Source organism: Microtus pennsylvanicus, chromosome 8 (assembly GCF_037038515.1).
Source record: "Microtus pennsylvanicus isolate mMicPen1 chromosome 8, mMicPen1.hap1, whole genome shotgun sequence".
NCBI classification, from domain to species: Eukaryota; Metazoa; Chordata; class Mammalia; order Rodentia; family Cricetidae; genus Microtus; species Microtus pennsylvanicus.
This window is the reverse complement of record NC_134586.1, coordinates 58,635,731-58,650,293: the sequence shown is the minus strand read 5'-3', so window position 1 is coordinate 58,650,293 and position 14,563 is coordinate 58,635,731. Positions and strand designations below refer to the sequence as shown.

The 14,563-nt window shown below is 45.6% G+C and overlaps 1 protein-coding gene across 3 annotated transcripts in view; it reads right to left on the bottom strand.

The window, feature by feature from the left end:
- Positions 1 to 14,563, bottom strand: part of Aplf (aprataxin and PNKP like factor) — a 72,746-nt gene that overhangs the window by 14,660 nt on the left and 43,523 nt on the right. For 2 of the 3 annotated variants that reach the window (XM_075983575.1, XM_075983576.1), the window contains one exon: positions 3,949 to 5,221. The exons of the other annotated variant lie outside the window; for it this stretch is intronic. In XM_075983575.1, the coding sequence (XP_075839690.1) occupies positions 5,013 to 5,221 (209 nt within the window). In that variant the 3' untranslated portion in view covers positions 3,949 to 5,012. Of the gene's footprint in view, positions 1 to 3,948; positions 5,222 to 14,563 lie in introns of those variants that run through there. 3 annotated transcript variants of the gene reach the window in all.

Genomic DNA, 14,563 nt, shown 5'->3' with positions numbered 1-14,563 from the left:
CTCCATCTGATATTTTTTCCACAAAGACAATTTTATTCAGATTAAAACTTCACATTTGTTAGTGTGGTGGTGGTTAATGTTACCACTTTAAGAGAAACTGGTGCCATGGAGAAACGGAGAGATTAAGACAAGCATCCATCACTTTCTGCTTCTTGAGTCCCTGTGGATACAATGAGATCAGCTCTTGCTGCCCCAGTTTCTCTGCAGTGATAGACTGTGTGCTCCGGAACTGCGAGCCAGAGCAAACCTTCCTCTTTTCAAGTAGCTTGTGTCCTTAGGACTTTATCACAGCAACAAGAGATGGTGTTAAGGCAGTTGGGTTTATTTTTCTCGTCTTCTAGGTGTTTGTTACTACAGGTCTTCTTCATGGCTCCATGGATCTGATTCTCCCCACGTCTGAGCTCTCTGGCCATACTAGCTGGTAGTGTGAGAAGCTGAGCTCACACTTAGTGGATTTAAAATATAAAAATTAATATAGGATGCTGACAGAAGCCTTGAACTTGTAGTTTGATTTCAAAGAGTATTTGCTACTGTTCCTATCTTTATCATGAAAATGAATGTCTCACAGGCTAGTCCTCAGCTTTGCTATCATCTTCCTTTGGGGTGTCTGGTCCTCGCTGCTGGAGCTGGGCTGCTCACTGGGGACCCACAGAAGAGGCTCACACTGGCTGCCCTCTCCCCTTCAACAGCATCTCATCCTTGCTGCCAGACGACAGTGGGAAGTTCTATTTGTCTGATACTAGTATTACCACTCAGCTCGGAAATTCTGACCCAGCAGGTCTGTGATGCAGCCCAGCACTTATCTTTTAAAAGATTTTCAGAATGAATTCTAAGGTACAATCAAGTTGAAAATCAGTTTCAATAAATGTAAATTAAAATATATACGTAATAACAATTTAAAAAGTCATGAATTTGAGAGAGCAGGGGCACAGTACATAGAGCTGCAGGGGGGAAGGGAAAAGGGAATCATTATATTAGGAATTTTTCTCTTGCTATGATAAAAACACCATGACTATCTTAGTTAAGGTTCTATTGCTGTGAAGAGACACAATGACCATGGCAACTCTTATAAAGGAAAACATTTAATTGAGGCTGGCTCAGAGTTTCAGAGGTTTAGTCCATTAAGATGCTGGAGAAGGAGCTGAGAGTTCTACATCACCATCCTCAGGCAGTGAAAGGAGACTGCCCACTAGGCCTAGCTTGAGCATGAGATCCCAAAGCCCTCCTCCACAGTGACACACTCCCTCCACAGTGACACACTTCCTCCAACAAGGCCATACCTCCTAACAGTGCCACTCCCTATGGATCAAGCATTCAAACCCATGAGTGGGGGGTGGGGGGAGCATTCCTAGTCAAACCACCACAATGACCAAGGCAACTTATGGAAGGAAGGGTTTATTTGAACTTATGGTCCAGAGGGTAAGAGTCCATCACCACCATAGGAGGGAACAGGGGAGCAGGCACCTGACCACTCACCTCAAGACCCACTAACAGGAAACAGGAAGCACCCTGGAGATGGCAGGAGGCTTTGGAAGTCTCAAAGCCCACCCCTAGCAACAGATCTCCTCCAATAAGACCACACCTTCTCATCCGTCCCAAACAGTTCTGCCAACTAAGGACCAAGTATTCAAACATGTGAGCCTATGGGGGCCATCCTCATTCAAATCATCACAATTATGTAATTATATTTTAATTTTAAGAGAAAATTAAATTTAAATAAATACTAACTACTGTACAAATATTCGTTCCTTGACAATCACATCTTTTAAAATCCTCCTTTCCCCCAGTCCCTGTTCCTCATTATCACAATGCAACAAGACAAACACCCCCCCCCCCGACTTTCATTTTCTCTGAGCTTCTCAGTACACAATCAACGCCTCGGTTTTCTCTCCACCACTGGATCCTGGACTCTCTGCACTCCTGCTTCAGTCCACACTGCACTACTTTCTGACACGACCCTTAATGTCTCAATAACTTCAAGTCCGTTCAAAAAATAGCACATCATACGCCATTGTCTTTCAGGTTCTTAAATACTGGTAGCAGTGGAAGACATGGATAAAAACCTCTGTCTAATGGAGCTTACATCCTAACGGAGAAAAGAAAACATAAATTACACACTGAGGAAAGAATCAGTGTTACAGAAAAACTGAGTGTAAGGAGGGGATCAGGAGAGTCAGGTAGTGGGTGCGGAATACTTAGACTGGGTGGCTCGTGAGGGCATCAGGTGTTCAGGAAAATTTGAGGAGGTGAATGAATATCCCAGGAAGCTTGTACACACATCACAACCAGCACCGCTGCATTCTTACTGTACTGTTAGCATCGGAGACAAGGTCTAGAACACAGCACAGCACAAATTAAATAGGATATTTATTACGCACATTACATCAGCAAGGCAAATGTTAGCATCACCATCACAATCATTATCCCCTTTCTTTCTACATGTTTAGAAGTGGAACTTCACAAGTTTGGTGGAGTAGCAGAAAAACTCACTCCCCCATGAGATTCCTAACCAACAAGGAGAACTTCATCGAGAAGGGCTGGATGCAGCCTGCAGGTGTGCGGCTCCCCCTTCATGGTGTAGACTGCACTCTGCAGACTAATGAAAACAAAGGCGCCATCCACTTGTTCTTAGCTTTGCATGGCATTCTGTGCTCACAACCTGTATGTTTCTGTTACAGTAAATGTTTGAAATCACTATCTTTAGAAAAACATCTTGTATGAAGAAAGCCATCTCAAACCCAGAGACAATGTTCTAATACCCAAGTATCCCCCGTATTCTCATCTCCAGCTTCCCCAGGTCCTACAAAAGTTAAACCTAAGTGACATGCACAGCAAACAACTCTTACTGTGATCAAGGCTGGGACACAGTTTATTACTAATTATTATATCACATAGTGTTATCATTAACACTGTTGGAGAGCATTGGTTCTCAACTGGCACTTTGGACAACTATTTTTTCTTTCTTTTTAGTTTTTTGAGTTCTTGTTTTTAAGAATTAATTGTCTTAGCCTTTCAGTAGTGGTGCACGCCTTTAATTTCAGCACTTAGAAGACAAAGGCAGGGGGATCTCTATGAGTTCAAGATCAGCCTGGTATACAGAGCGAGTTCTGAGACAGCCAGGGTCATATAGAAAGATTCAGTCTCAGATAGATAGATAGATAGATAGATAGATAGATAGATAGATAGATAGATAGATAGATAGATAGATAGATAGATGATAGATAGATAAGTAGGTAGGTAGGCAGGAAGATAAGCCAAGTTTTAAAATATTGCTTTTGAGCTAGGGATGTGGCTCAGCTGGTAGAATATCTGCATAGGACCCAGGATTTAATTCCCAACACCGCATAAATCAGGTATGATGGGACGTACCTATAAACCCAATACCCATGAAATGAAAAGAAAAAATGCTATATCCAAGACCCTCAAGAACAAAGAGCCAATGGAAGGTGTGAGTGTTAATCTTAGTTTGTCAACTTGATTGGATCTGGGGTTAGCTAAGGCGTGCAAGGGTATCTGGGAGAGGAACAGAGACCCTCCCCTCAGGGGGCTGCCACCAAGTTACCCACATGGGGAAAGTGATGCTGCTCTGGCACCCACCCATCCCCTGCTGGTGAGCAGGTCAGCCCCTCCTGCCTCTGCAGCAGGCATCCTTTCCCAACACTAGAGCCCTCTTTAGCCTCCCAAAGTGCAATGAGGATCAACGGCTCTCCCGAGTCCTCTAGGCCATGGGTGCCAGATTCGGACTGCTGAGGACCTCACCCAGCCTGTGGACTGGGCAGCTTCTGGTCCTCTGTCTCTCCAGGGTGAAGACAGCCATGTGGACTATTCAACCCTCACCGTGACAGCCAATGTAATAAATCCCCCTGCAGCATATTCCTATCCGTTCTGTTCTTCTAAAGAACCAAACACAAAAGGAGAAAACAACTTTGCAAAGAAGTCAAAGGAACTGATAATAGTATAGAGAAATATTTATTTTGTCTTTCTTCAGTTTAAGTAAAATTTCACACTGTACAATTACATGGAGAGAATAAGAAAACATAGTCAACACCTTTTGCTCTAAGATAAATCAGGTAATACCCTTGCATCCCTTCTTTGCTCTTACGAAATGCCAAGGCGCTGCCAGCTTGCTACTTCATGATCGGATGCACCCAGCTCAGTGCTCAGAATGCACACAGTGAACACTGAGCTCCTAGAAACTCTAAGCTGCCTAAAACAGAGAGTTACTGAGAGCCTGGTTCAAGAACAGGAGTGAGGAGATGAACCTCTTTAACTCAGAGCAGGGGCTTCTTCAGAGGCCAGAACCCTAGCCAGGGGAGAGAATTTTACCCGCCTCTCACTGAGGAGACCCTCTGAGAAAACTATGGCTGGAAGCTTCTCTGCATGCTAAGTGTAAAACTACACAGTGCATGTGAGGTAATCAAGGAAATGCATGACGTGAAGACAACCATAGTTGTGGGATGTGCAAAACAATTCTCTTGCAAGGAGAGCGTCCCTTCTCTATACACCAACAGGACCTTTTGCAGTGTCTGTTTCTTAATAATTTCCCCAGGATTCGAAGGACAAAGGCAGTAAATGGAATCACAAAGCCACATCTAATGCATTAGAAAAATAACAGACACTGCTCTGGCTGTCATTTTGTAGCTTCGGGAGGGGCTCTTCAAACAGCGGTGTAGGCGACTTTCTCCCAGCATCCTGTAATCACCTAAGCTTGCACAGCGCACTACAAAGAGCAAAAGTCTGTACGACCTATGGCTTTTCTTAGCAGTATGAAAGTACATGAACAATTTCGGGCCCTACCTAAGCTCTTTGCCTGCTTCTTCTGACAGTTGAATTAAATAGCACCATAACGGGCAATAACACAGAGTCCGCCTATTTCGCTGAAGGCTGGCGCTTCAGTGTCGCACGTGCAAAGAACTACGGAAAGGAGAGACCAAGGACTGGAGTGCCACTCAGTTTCTGGACGTTTCCCGTAAGGAAAGCGCAAGCAGGAGTTTTACATTATTGCAGAAAAGCTATTTTTTCCTCCTCATAAACCTTTTTGCTTCTTTCAAAAGCTCTTCCACGTCTTCCTTCTCTTCCTCATCCTTTCCTGGCTGCCAGTCAGAATCCTCATCTGTCGGCTCATACTCTTCCTCATCCTCATCCTCTGGGAAGCTGTCGTTCAGGTTGTTCTCACCGGGGTGCCCAGCATCACCACTATCTTCATCCGGAGCAACTCTGACTGCGAAACAGAACATTGCCAACAACACATCAATCGCTGTCCGACCCGGGGTTAGGGAAATCTGTGTAAAATGTCTCCACTGACATACAGCTTACTACTTTAAGTTTCAGAAGGGCACTAAAGTGATCGTTTGCTTATTGTTATTCTCCCCACACTGGAGAGCCCTGGACTAACCTGGTCCATGACATCAAAGCAATGGTCCATTGTAACACCATGCTCTCCAGCCCTTCACCCCAGCTACGCTATGCCCCGCCCCGTCCTGATAGGACTGCTCTTCCATCCCCGCTACCTGGTCAAAGACAGCACGTGCCACTTGTAAGTAGATGCTTGTAAACCAAAAGCCAGCTGGGAAGCTTTGTCTCTGGAAACCTAGGTGGCAGTGGGAGCCCAGGAAAGTCCTGTCAGACCTGGGTTCCGTCCAGACTGTCCCAGGTCCCATCTACCTTTCCCCTGATCCCAGACCCCAACCTGCTATAGGGAAGGTTTTTCTGCCAGATCCACCAAGTGTGTTCTCACTCTTTCTGACTGATCTAACAAAGAAGAGACTAATTTTCTAGAGCAGATCACACTCTCTGGAGAGGATGGCTCAGGGCTTCTGCTGTCTAGATCTTGACTTCTCTTTGCTTGTCAGCTCTTCACTACTCTCCAACCTCTCTGATGTCGGTTATTCTGATCTCAGTGCACACCACTCTGCTCTCTATCCTAAGGCAAGGTCTCACCATGGAAGCCCGCGCTGGCTGAACTTGCTGTACAAGTGCTAAGTCGCAGGCGTGCATCTAGTTATTCCACACACAGCGAGCTAGCCTCTGTTCAGTTCTCCAGTCGTGGGGTCCTAGAGGAGTCCAAGCACGGCCGCTGGTAGGCCTTTGAACTCACTTGGTTTTCTCCCCGTTGCAGACCTGACATTAGAGCACGACTTGCATTGTCCTATTGGAAGGGTACCCTCGCCCAGGCCCATTATGTGTTCTTAGACAGACTGACTTTTCTTGTCTTTCCATTAGTGCTATAAGCATATGACATCATATAATTCACGTACGTTCAGACACACACTAGCCATCATTGGAAAACCCCACAAGCGCAGGGCTTTATTTCAGGTATACTGAGGCAGTGAGTCCTAGTCGTCAAAAGGATTTTATTTTCTTTCTCAAAAAGACTGCTTACATCACTCACATTCTACATTCATATTTTTGTGCTTCTTTACCGGGAGGCCTGGAACCTACCAGAACATCTCCCAGGCACGGTGTGTTACTAATGCTCTGACTGAGGAGCTGTCGCTGCACCACACGAGTGCCCTGTGCTCTGGAGCTCAACACTAAGGGTTTGCTAACAGTGCCCCGCAGACACTTTGTTTTCCCCTTGGGAGACAGGATTTTGCTGTGTAGCCCAGGCTGGCTTCAAAAGTGTAATTCTTCTGCTTCAGCCTCCAGAGTGCTTAGGTTACAGACTGGCTAGAAGTGTGTTAACATGGTTTTAAATGGTTTTATGTATTTGTTTGTTTGTTGTGTATGTGTGTGTGTGTGTGTGTGTGCGTGTGTGCAATAGGTACAATGGTGTACATGAGAAGGTCAGAGGTCATTGAACAATCGTGGGAGCTGGTGTTCTCCCTTACCTCTCTCATCAGGCCCGCCAGCAAGCAGCTGTATGTGCTAAACCATCTTGCTGATCCTGACATGTAACTATTGCTATAGAACCAATTAATAAACACTCTAACAATAGATTCAATTAGCAAATTTAAGTATTAAATAATGTAAACATCATTTAGATTGGAGTTTCCTTCGTTTCCATTGTTCTTCAGTGGTTTCTAAAGGTGTTTTCAGAAATGCCAGTTTCTGTCTTTCTGTGTAAATGGGCCTCAGAGGTATTGAAACTTCACACATAACCCAGGAATAAGTTATCTCTGCCCATAAAAGTCAAAGTTTATAAGCAAAGAGAACTTAGAGAACACGGCAAGAAGCCCTCTGCTGCACATGTGATTCGAGGTGAACTGCGGTGTCTCCATTTAAATGATGAACCAGGAAACTTTCCATACAGCTTGGGATAAAACTCGCTGCTTGTGAACTGTAGAGAAACTTTCTTATACAAGGGAATTTTCAATTGGAGAATTTGGAAAGCTGTCTGGGTCGAAGCACAGACTCCATGGCCAGACTCCGCATGGTGCAGAGAATACCCCACCAGTGAAAAGCTCGCATGACACCAAGGTGACAGGGGCCCAGCAGTGGATGTCCTGTTTGTAAAATCAGTAATTCACACGATTCAATAACCTTCAGTGTTCATAGTTATGACCCCCAGCAGGTGTGCACGGGATTCAAGCGCATAACATACTTTAAATTAAGAGCTCACAGTGTTTTCTTGTATTAGATTCAGTTTATTTAAAATATAATTTCTAAGTATACCTGTAAAATCAAAGTGAGCTTGTTTACTACAAAGTAAGGTGAATATAAAAGTTATTATTTTTCTTTTGCAGCTTTCCCCAATAATGCTTACAGGTTTGGGGCGTTTTTTTTCCACTAGTTACTCTAATTCTTATGGTTGGTCATTCACTCGGTCCCAAAAAAGTCTTGCAAAAATCGGCATGGTTTATGAGAAACAGCAAGTATCGGAGTCGAGACACCTGTGCTGTAAGCAAGTCAATGCTTTCTACTGCTGTGATAAACAGTGACCAAAGCAACCGAGGGAGGGCAGGGTTGATTTCATTTGACCGTACAATCTATGGTTGATGAAGTCAGGGCAGGAGCTCAGGATGTTTACTGACCTGCTCCCTGCTTCACACTTAGCTACCGTTTTGTTTTTCCAGTCCAGACCTACATGTCTAGGGATGTTACCACCCACACTGGGCTAGGCCCCGCTACATCAATTAACAATCAGGAAAACGCCCCACAAACATGCCCACTGCAGGCTGATTTGGATAATTCCTTAATTATGGATTCCTCTTCCCTGGGGACTCAGTTTGTGTCAAGCTGACAATACAACTAACCAAGACAATGATGAATTTTATCTAATGGAATTAAATATTTTTAATCTATAAAGCAATTAAGTTGTCTCAAAGATCCTCTGTAACTCTAAAATATTCATTTTAAAGTCAAAATAGGGCTCGTCAACATCTCTACGGATCAGTGTAACTATGTGAAACTGTGAAAACAGCCTGACAGCTTCGCTGCCTAAAGACAGAACTGGAGAAATAGCTGGCATTTACTTTTACAAACTGATGGGAAACACTTATCTACCGTAGTGGTGAAAACAGCTTTTAGAAAAAGCAATAAACTAGAGGTTTGACCTCACCTACTATCCACAGTATTAAGATGTGGCCATGCTGGCCTTCTCTAACTCTGCAGAGGAAGCTGTAAGACCAACACAACATAAGAATTATACAACAGCAGAGTAACAGTTCTGGGGCTGGGACACAGCTCTGTGGCAGAGCTCTTGCCTAGCACAAACTACTGCTATATGTGCCTCAGAGCTGATTAGTAGCTTAGCTCTTCAGGTTTAATTTTCCTTTTTCTTTCCATAAATATTATTTGGTATAATATCTCTAGAGAAAGAAAATTTATTATACACTATAATATTTTTAATAATGTTTCATTTTACAACCAAAGTCTAGTTTTTTTTCTTTTCTTTTTTGTTTGATTGTTTGTTAGTTTTTGTTTTTTGAGATAGGGTTTCTCTGTGTAACAGTTCTGGCTATCCTGGAACTCGCTGTGTAGACAAGGCTGGTCTCAAACTCACAGAGGTCTTCCTGCCTTTGCCTCCCAAGTGCTGGGATTAAAGGCATGCACCACTACTGCCCAGGTTAGTTTGTTTTGTTTTCTTTTGCTTTTTAATGTACCAAGATGGTAATAGGTTTTCACATGAAGTAAAGCAGCTTGTAAATAAATGTCTGCTGTACTGTATCCCACCACTGCATCAGGTCTCCGACAGCCCACACTCCTACATCAGGTCTTCGTCAGCCCACACTCCTGCATCATCAGGTCTTCGACAGCCCACACTCCTGCACCATCAGGGTTCTGACAGCCCACACTCCTGCATCATCAGGTCTCGGACAGCTCACACTCCTGCACCATCAGGGTTCTGACAGCCCACACTCCTGCATCATCAGGTCTCGGACAGCCCACACTCCTGCATCATCAGGTCTCCGACAGCTCACACTCCTGCACCATCAGGGTTCTGACAGCCCACACTCCTGCATCATCAGGTCTCCGACAGCTCACACTCCTGCACCATCAGGGTTCTGACAGCCCACACTCCTACATCAGGTCTCCGACAGCTCACACTCCTGCACCATCAGGGTTCTGACAGCCCACACTCCTGCATCAGGTCCCCGACAGCCCACACTCCTGCATCATCAGGTCTCTGACAGCCCACACTCCTGCATTCTCTCAGCTCTTCCCAGCTAAGTAGCAGCTTGAATCTCAGGTAAGCCGTGTTACTCACTTTCTTATCTAGATAAGAAAGAAAGTGGGTTCTGTTTCTTGGGGGAAAGGGAGGGTATATCAGTATGTATACACCACTGCAGAAATTTAGAGGCTTTAAAGCAGTTCTCAATGATCCCTCTGAGTTCTTGCAACAGCATCAGTTGCCTGGAAGGATAAATACCACATAGACGGGATGCATAGCTCATAGTAAGGATGATACTGCACAGCAAGGGGCTTGAGAGAACAGCTCCACTAGTCAGAGTGAATGCTGGCGATAGCTGCCTTTAGATGCCATCAAGAGGGCAGACAGCAAGCAAAGCATACGACAAAATATTCCTGGCACTGATTTCTCTTGCATCCACTATCTTGTGCCAAAGCTCTAGCACTGTGAAAATGTGTGGAAAGCTAGCAAGAGCTCATGCTAGCAAGAGAGAGAAGAAACGTGGCAAATGGCAAGAGAACAAGCAATGCAACCCCTTAGCAGTGACATGTAGAGAACTCTGTGGAGCCTGCATTTCAGGAGGGGCTAAGTGAGAAGTTACACCCAGAGTCCAGTGTGACTGCTTCCTTACTGATGCTGTGCTGTACTGTATTACCTTATGTGGACACGAGTGTCCACCTCAAATGCAACATGTTTACAAAGAAACCGACAAGGGCCTGGTTTTCTCCTTGCCTCTCCTATGTGGGATGTCACCTCCATTCTCCACCGTCCAAGGCATTGCTGCTTCCTAGCCCTCCTGCTGGCCTCCGTCCCATGCACATCAGTTGGCAAGCCTATCAATTCTCTCAAGATCTCTTAACTTTGGGGCACTTCTCACATCCCTGTGGCCCTTCCCACACAGAAGACACATGACACAGGAAAAAATGAGTATGTGAGGAAATGGATCTATACATATACAAGGATTTGGGGTGATGGAGGAAGGTCATTGGTTAAATAAAGAAACTGCCTTGACCCTGATAGGACAGAAAATTAGATAAGCGGAGTAAACAGAACAGAATGCTGGGAAGAAGGGAAGTGAGCTCAGACGCCATTTCTTCTCCTCTCTGGGGCAGACGCGATGAAGCAAGCCACCAGGTCAGACATGCTGAATCTTTCCCGGTAAGACTGGTGCTACACAGATTATTAGAGATGGGTTGATTGGGATATGAGAATTAGCCTGTAAGGGCTAGAGCTAATGGGCCAAGCAGTGTTTAAATGAATAGTTTGTGTGTTGTTATTTCGGGGCATAAGCTAGCCAGGCAGCCAGGAGCCAGGTGGCAGGAATGCAGCCCACAGCTCCTTCAACACTGGGGAATGATAAACATTAAACATTTGGGAGATGAGAAAAACAACTGTCAGAATTCTGTCTTAGATATCCCTAAATTAGGAAATATGAGACCCTAACATTTAATTTAACATTTAAAGTATCCAGACCTACAAGTTTTAGAGGAGGAAAGATGTTCTGATTACATCAGCACACAGAGCGACCCCAGAGCTCACAGAGCTGCTCCTACTACACCGCTCTAGGAGCTCCACTGGGAGCCTGAAGCCAGCTCTCTCTCTCTCTCTCTCTCTCTCTCTCTCTCTCTCTCTCTCTCTCTCTCACACACACACACACACACACACACACACACACACACACACACACACACACACACCAGGATAAACCCTGTTTGTGACTCGGCACAGTAGGGGTTAATAGCAACAATAATGAAATAAACGGCAGTAGTTAAAGCTCATGAGCTACCTATTTGGGGACTTTTCTGTTTGCTGTAACTGAACAGTGGGAAGCAGTACTGAGACACTGAAGCTACCTGGTTAAAAATGCTCCATGTATGTGATATCGTGCTGCTAATAAGAAAATGTGATGCCCGTATAAAAAAATTTCTTTAAACATTCACTGTTGAATGTTGTAATTATATTGTAATCTCAAAAAATATTTTTAGTTCACAGTTCTAAAGTATATCCTTCATTTAGAAAACATTTCAACAAATCCCAACAAACTTTGTAAAGACTATCCAGATGTTTTAAACTATGCTATATGATGCATATTGACAGCTTTTGGGTAAATAGCTCCTATTTCTATAAAGATAAACAATGTCTTTATATGGGATAATATGCCTGTATAATTTCCCAATAAAATACATTTAAATAAAACATTGCATTATTGCTAGAAAATCATTAAATCCAACCCAGTAAAAAATTCTGTCAAGTAACAGCCCCGAGACCTGGCCAGTCAAGACAAAGGGGTCCATTAATGCCTAGAGTACTAAGGCACCCAAGCGGTCAGTAAGAAAGCAATTCTTGCTGATCTCTGATTGTGAGTTTTCTTCATGGCTTTGTCTCAGCTTGTTTACACATGCAGATATGGGTACTAGAGAGCACAGCCCAGACAGCCAGTGCCTTATTCTCTCTCTCCTCGGGGCAGGGGTGGTATTTACTGATGTGGTCTTTGATTAAATACACAACCAAAGAAGCTGAGCTTTACTGAAAGGAAAATTCTTCTTTTTCCTAGGAAAATTCTTAAAGAGCTCAAAAACAGGTAAGAGAAAGATCAACTGGGCAGTTAAAGGTTTACACTAATGGGATGCCCACAGTCCCGGTGGTACTGGATGGTTTACTCTATAGGGATGCCCACAGTCCCGGTGGTACTGGATGGCTTACACTATAGGGATGCCCACAGTCCCGGTGGTACTGGATGGCTTACACTATAGGGATGCCCACAGTCCCTGTGGTACTGGATGGCTTACACTATAGGGATGCCCACAGTCCCGGTGGTACTGGATGGTTTACTCTATAGGGATGCCCACAGTCCCGGTGGTACTGGATGGTTTACACTCTATAGGGATGCCCAGAGTCCCGGTGGTACTGGATGGCTTACACTATAGGGATGCCCACAGTCCCGGTGGTACTGTATGGTTTACACTCTATAGGGATGCCCACAGTCCCGGTGGTACTGGATGATTTACACTATAGGGATGCCCACAGTCCCAGTGGTACTGGATGGCTTACACTATAGGGATGCCCACAGTCCCAGTGGTACTGTATGGTTTACACTCTATAGGGATGCCCACAGTCCCGGTGGTACTGGATGGCTTACACTATAGGGATGCCCACAGTCCCAGTGGTACTGGATGGTTTACACTCTATAGGGATGCCCACAGTCCCGGTGGTACTGGATGGTTTACACTCTATAGGGATGCCCACAGTCCCGGTGGTACTGGATGGTTTACACTCTATAGGGATGCCCACAGTCCCAGTGGTACTGGATGGTTTACACTATAGGGATGCCCACAGTCCCAGTGGTACTGGATGGCTTACACTATAGGGATGCCCACAGTCCCGGTGGTACTGGATGGTTTACACTATAGGGATGCCCACAGTCCTGGTGGTACTGGATGGTTTACACTCTATAAGGATGCCCACAGTCCCGGTGGTACTGGATGGTTTACACTATAGGGATGCCCACAGTCCCAGTGGTACTGGATGGCTTACACTATAGGGATGCCCACAGTCCCGGTGGTACTGGATGGTTTACACTATAGGGATGCCCACAGTCCCAGTGGTACTGGATGGCTTACACTATAGGGATGCCCACAGTCCCGGTGGTACTGGATGGTTTACACTATAGGGATGCCCACAGTCCTGGTGGTACTGGATGGTTTACACTCTATAGGGATGCCCACAGTCCCGGTGGTACTGGATGGCTTACACTATAGGGATGCCCACAGTCCTGGTGGTACTGGATGGTTTACTCTATAGGGATGCCCACAGTCCCGGTGGTACTGGATGGTTTACTCTATAGGGATGCCCACAGTCCCTGTGGTACTGGATGGTTTACTCTATAGGGATGCCCACAGTCCCTGTGGTACTGGATGGTTTACACTATAGGGATGCCCACAGTCCCGGTGGTACTGGATGGTTTACACTCTATAGGGATGCCCACAGTCCCAGTGGTACTGGATGGTTTACACTATAGGGATGCCCACAGTCCCGGTGGTACTGGATGGTTTACACTCTATAGGGATGCCCACAGTCCCGGTGGTACTGTATGGTTTACACTCTATAGGGATGCCCACAGTCCCGGTGGTACTGGATGGTTTACACTATAGGGATGCCCACAGTCCCGGTGGTACTGGATGGTTTACACTCTATAGGGATGCCCACAGTCCCGGTGGTACTGGATGGTTTACACTATAGAGATGCCCACAGTCCCGGTGGTACTGGATGGTTTACACTATAGGGATGCCCACAGTCCCGGTGGTACTGGATGGTTTACACTCTATAGGGATGCCCACAGTCCCGGTGGTACTGGATGGTTTACACTCTATAGAGATGCCCACAGTCCCGGTGGTACTGGATGGTTTACACTCTATAGGGATGCCCACAGTCCCGGTGGTACTGGATGGTTTACACTCTATAGGGATGCCCACAGTCCCGGTGGTATTGGATGGTTTACACTATAGGGATGCCCACAGTCCCGGTGGTACTGGATGGTTTACACTATAGGGATGCCCACAGTCCCGGTGGTACTGGATGGTTTACTCTATAGGGATGCCCACAGTCCCAGTGGTACTAGATGGTTTACACTATAGGGATGCCCACAGTCCCGGTGGTATTGGATGGTTTACACTCTATAGGGATGCCCACAGTCCCGGTGGTACTGTATGGTTTACACTATAGGGATGCCCACAGTCCCGGTGGTACTGGATGGTTTACACTATAGGGATGCCCACAGTCCCGGTGGTACTGGATGGTTTACACTCTATAGGGATGCCCACAGTCCCAGTGGTACTGTATGGTTTACACTCTATAGGGATGCCCACAGTCCCGGTGGTACTGGATGGTTTACTCTATAGGGATGCCCACATTCCCGGTGGTACTGGATGGCTTACACTATAGGGATGCCCACAGTCCCGGTGGTACTGTATGGTTTACACTCTATAGGGATGC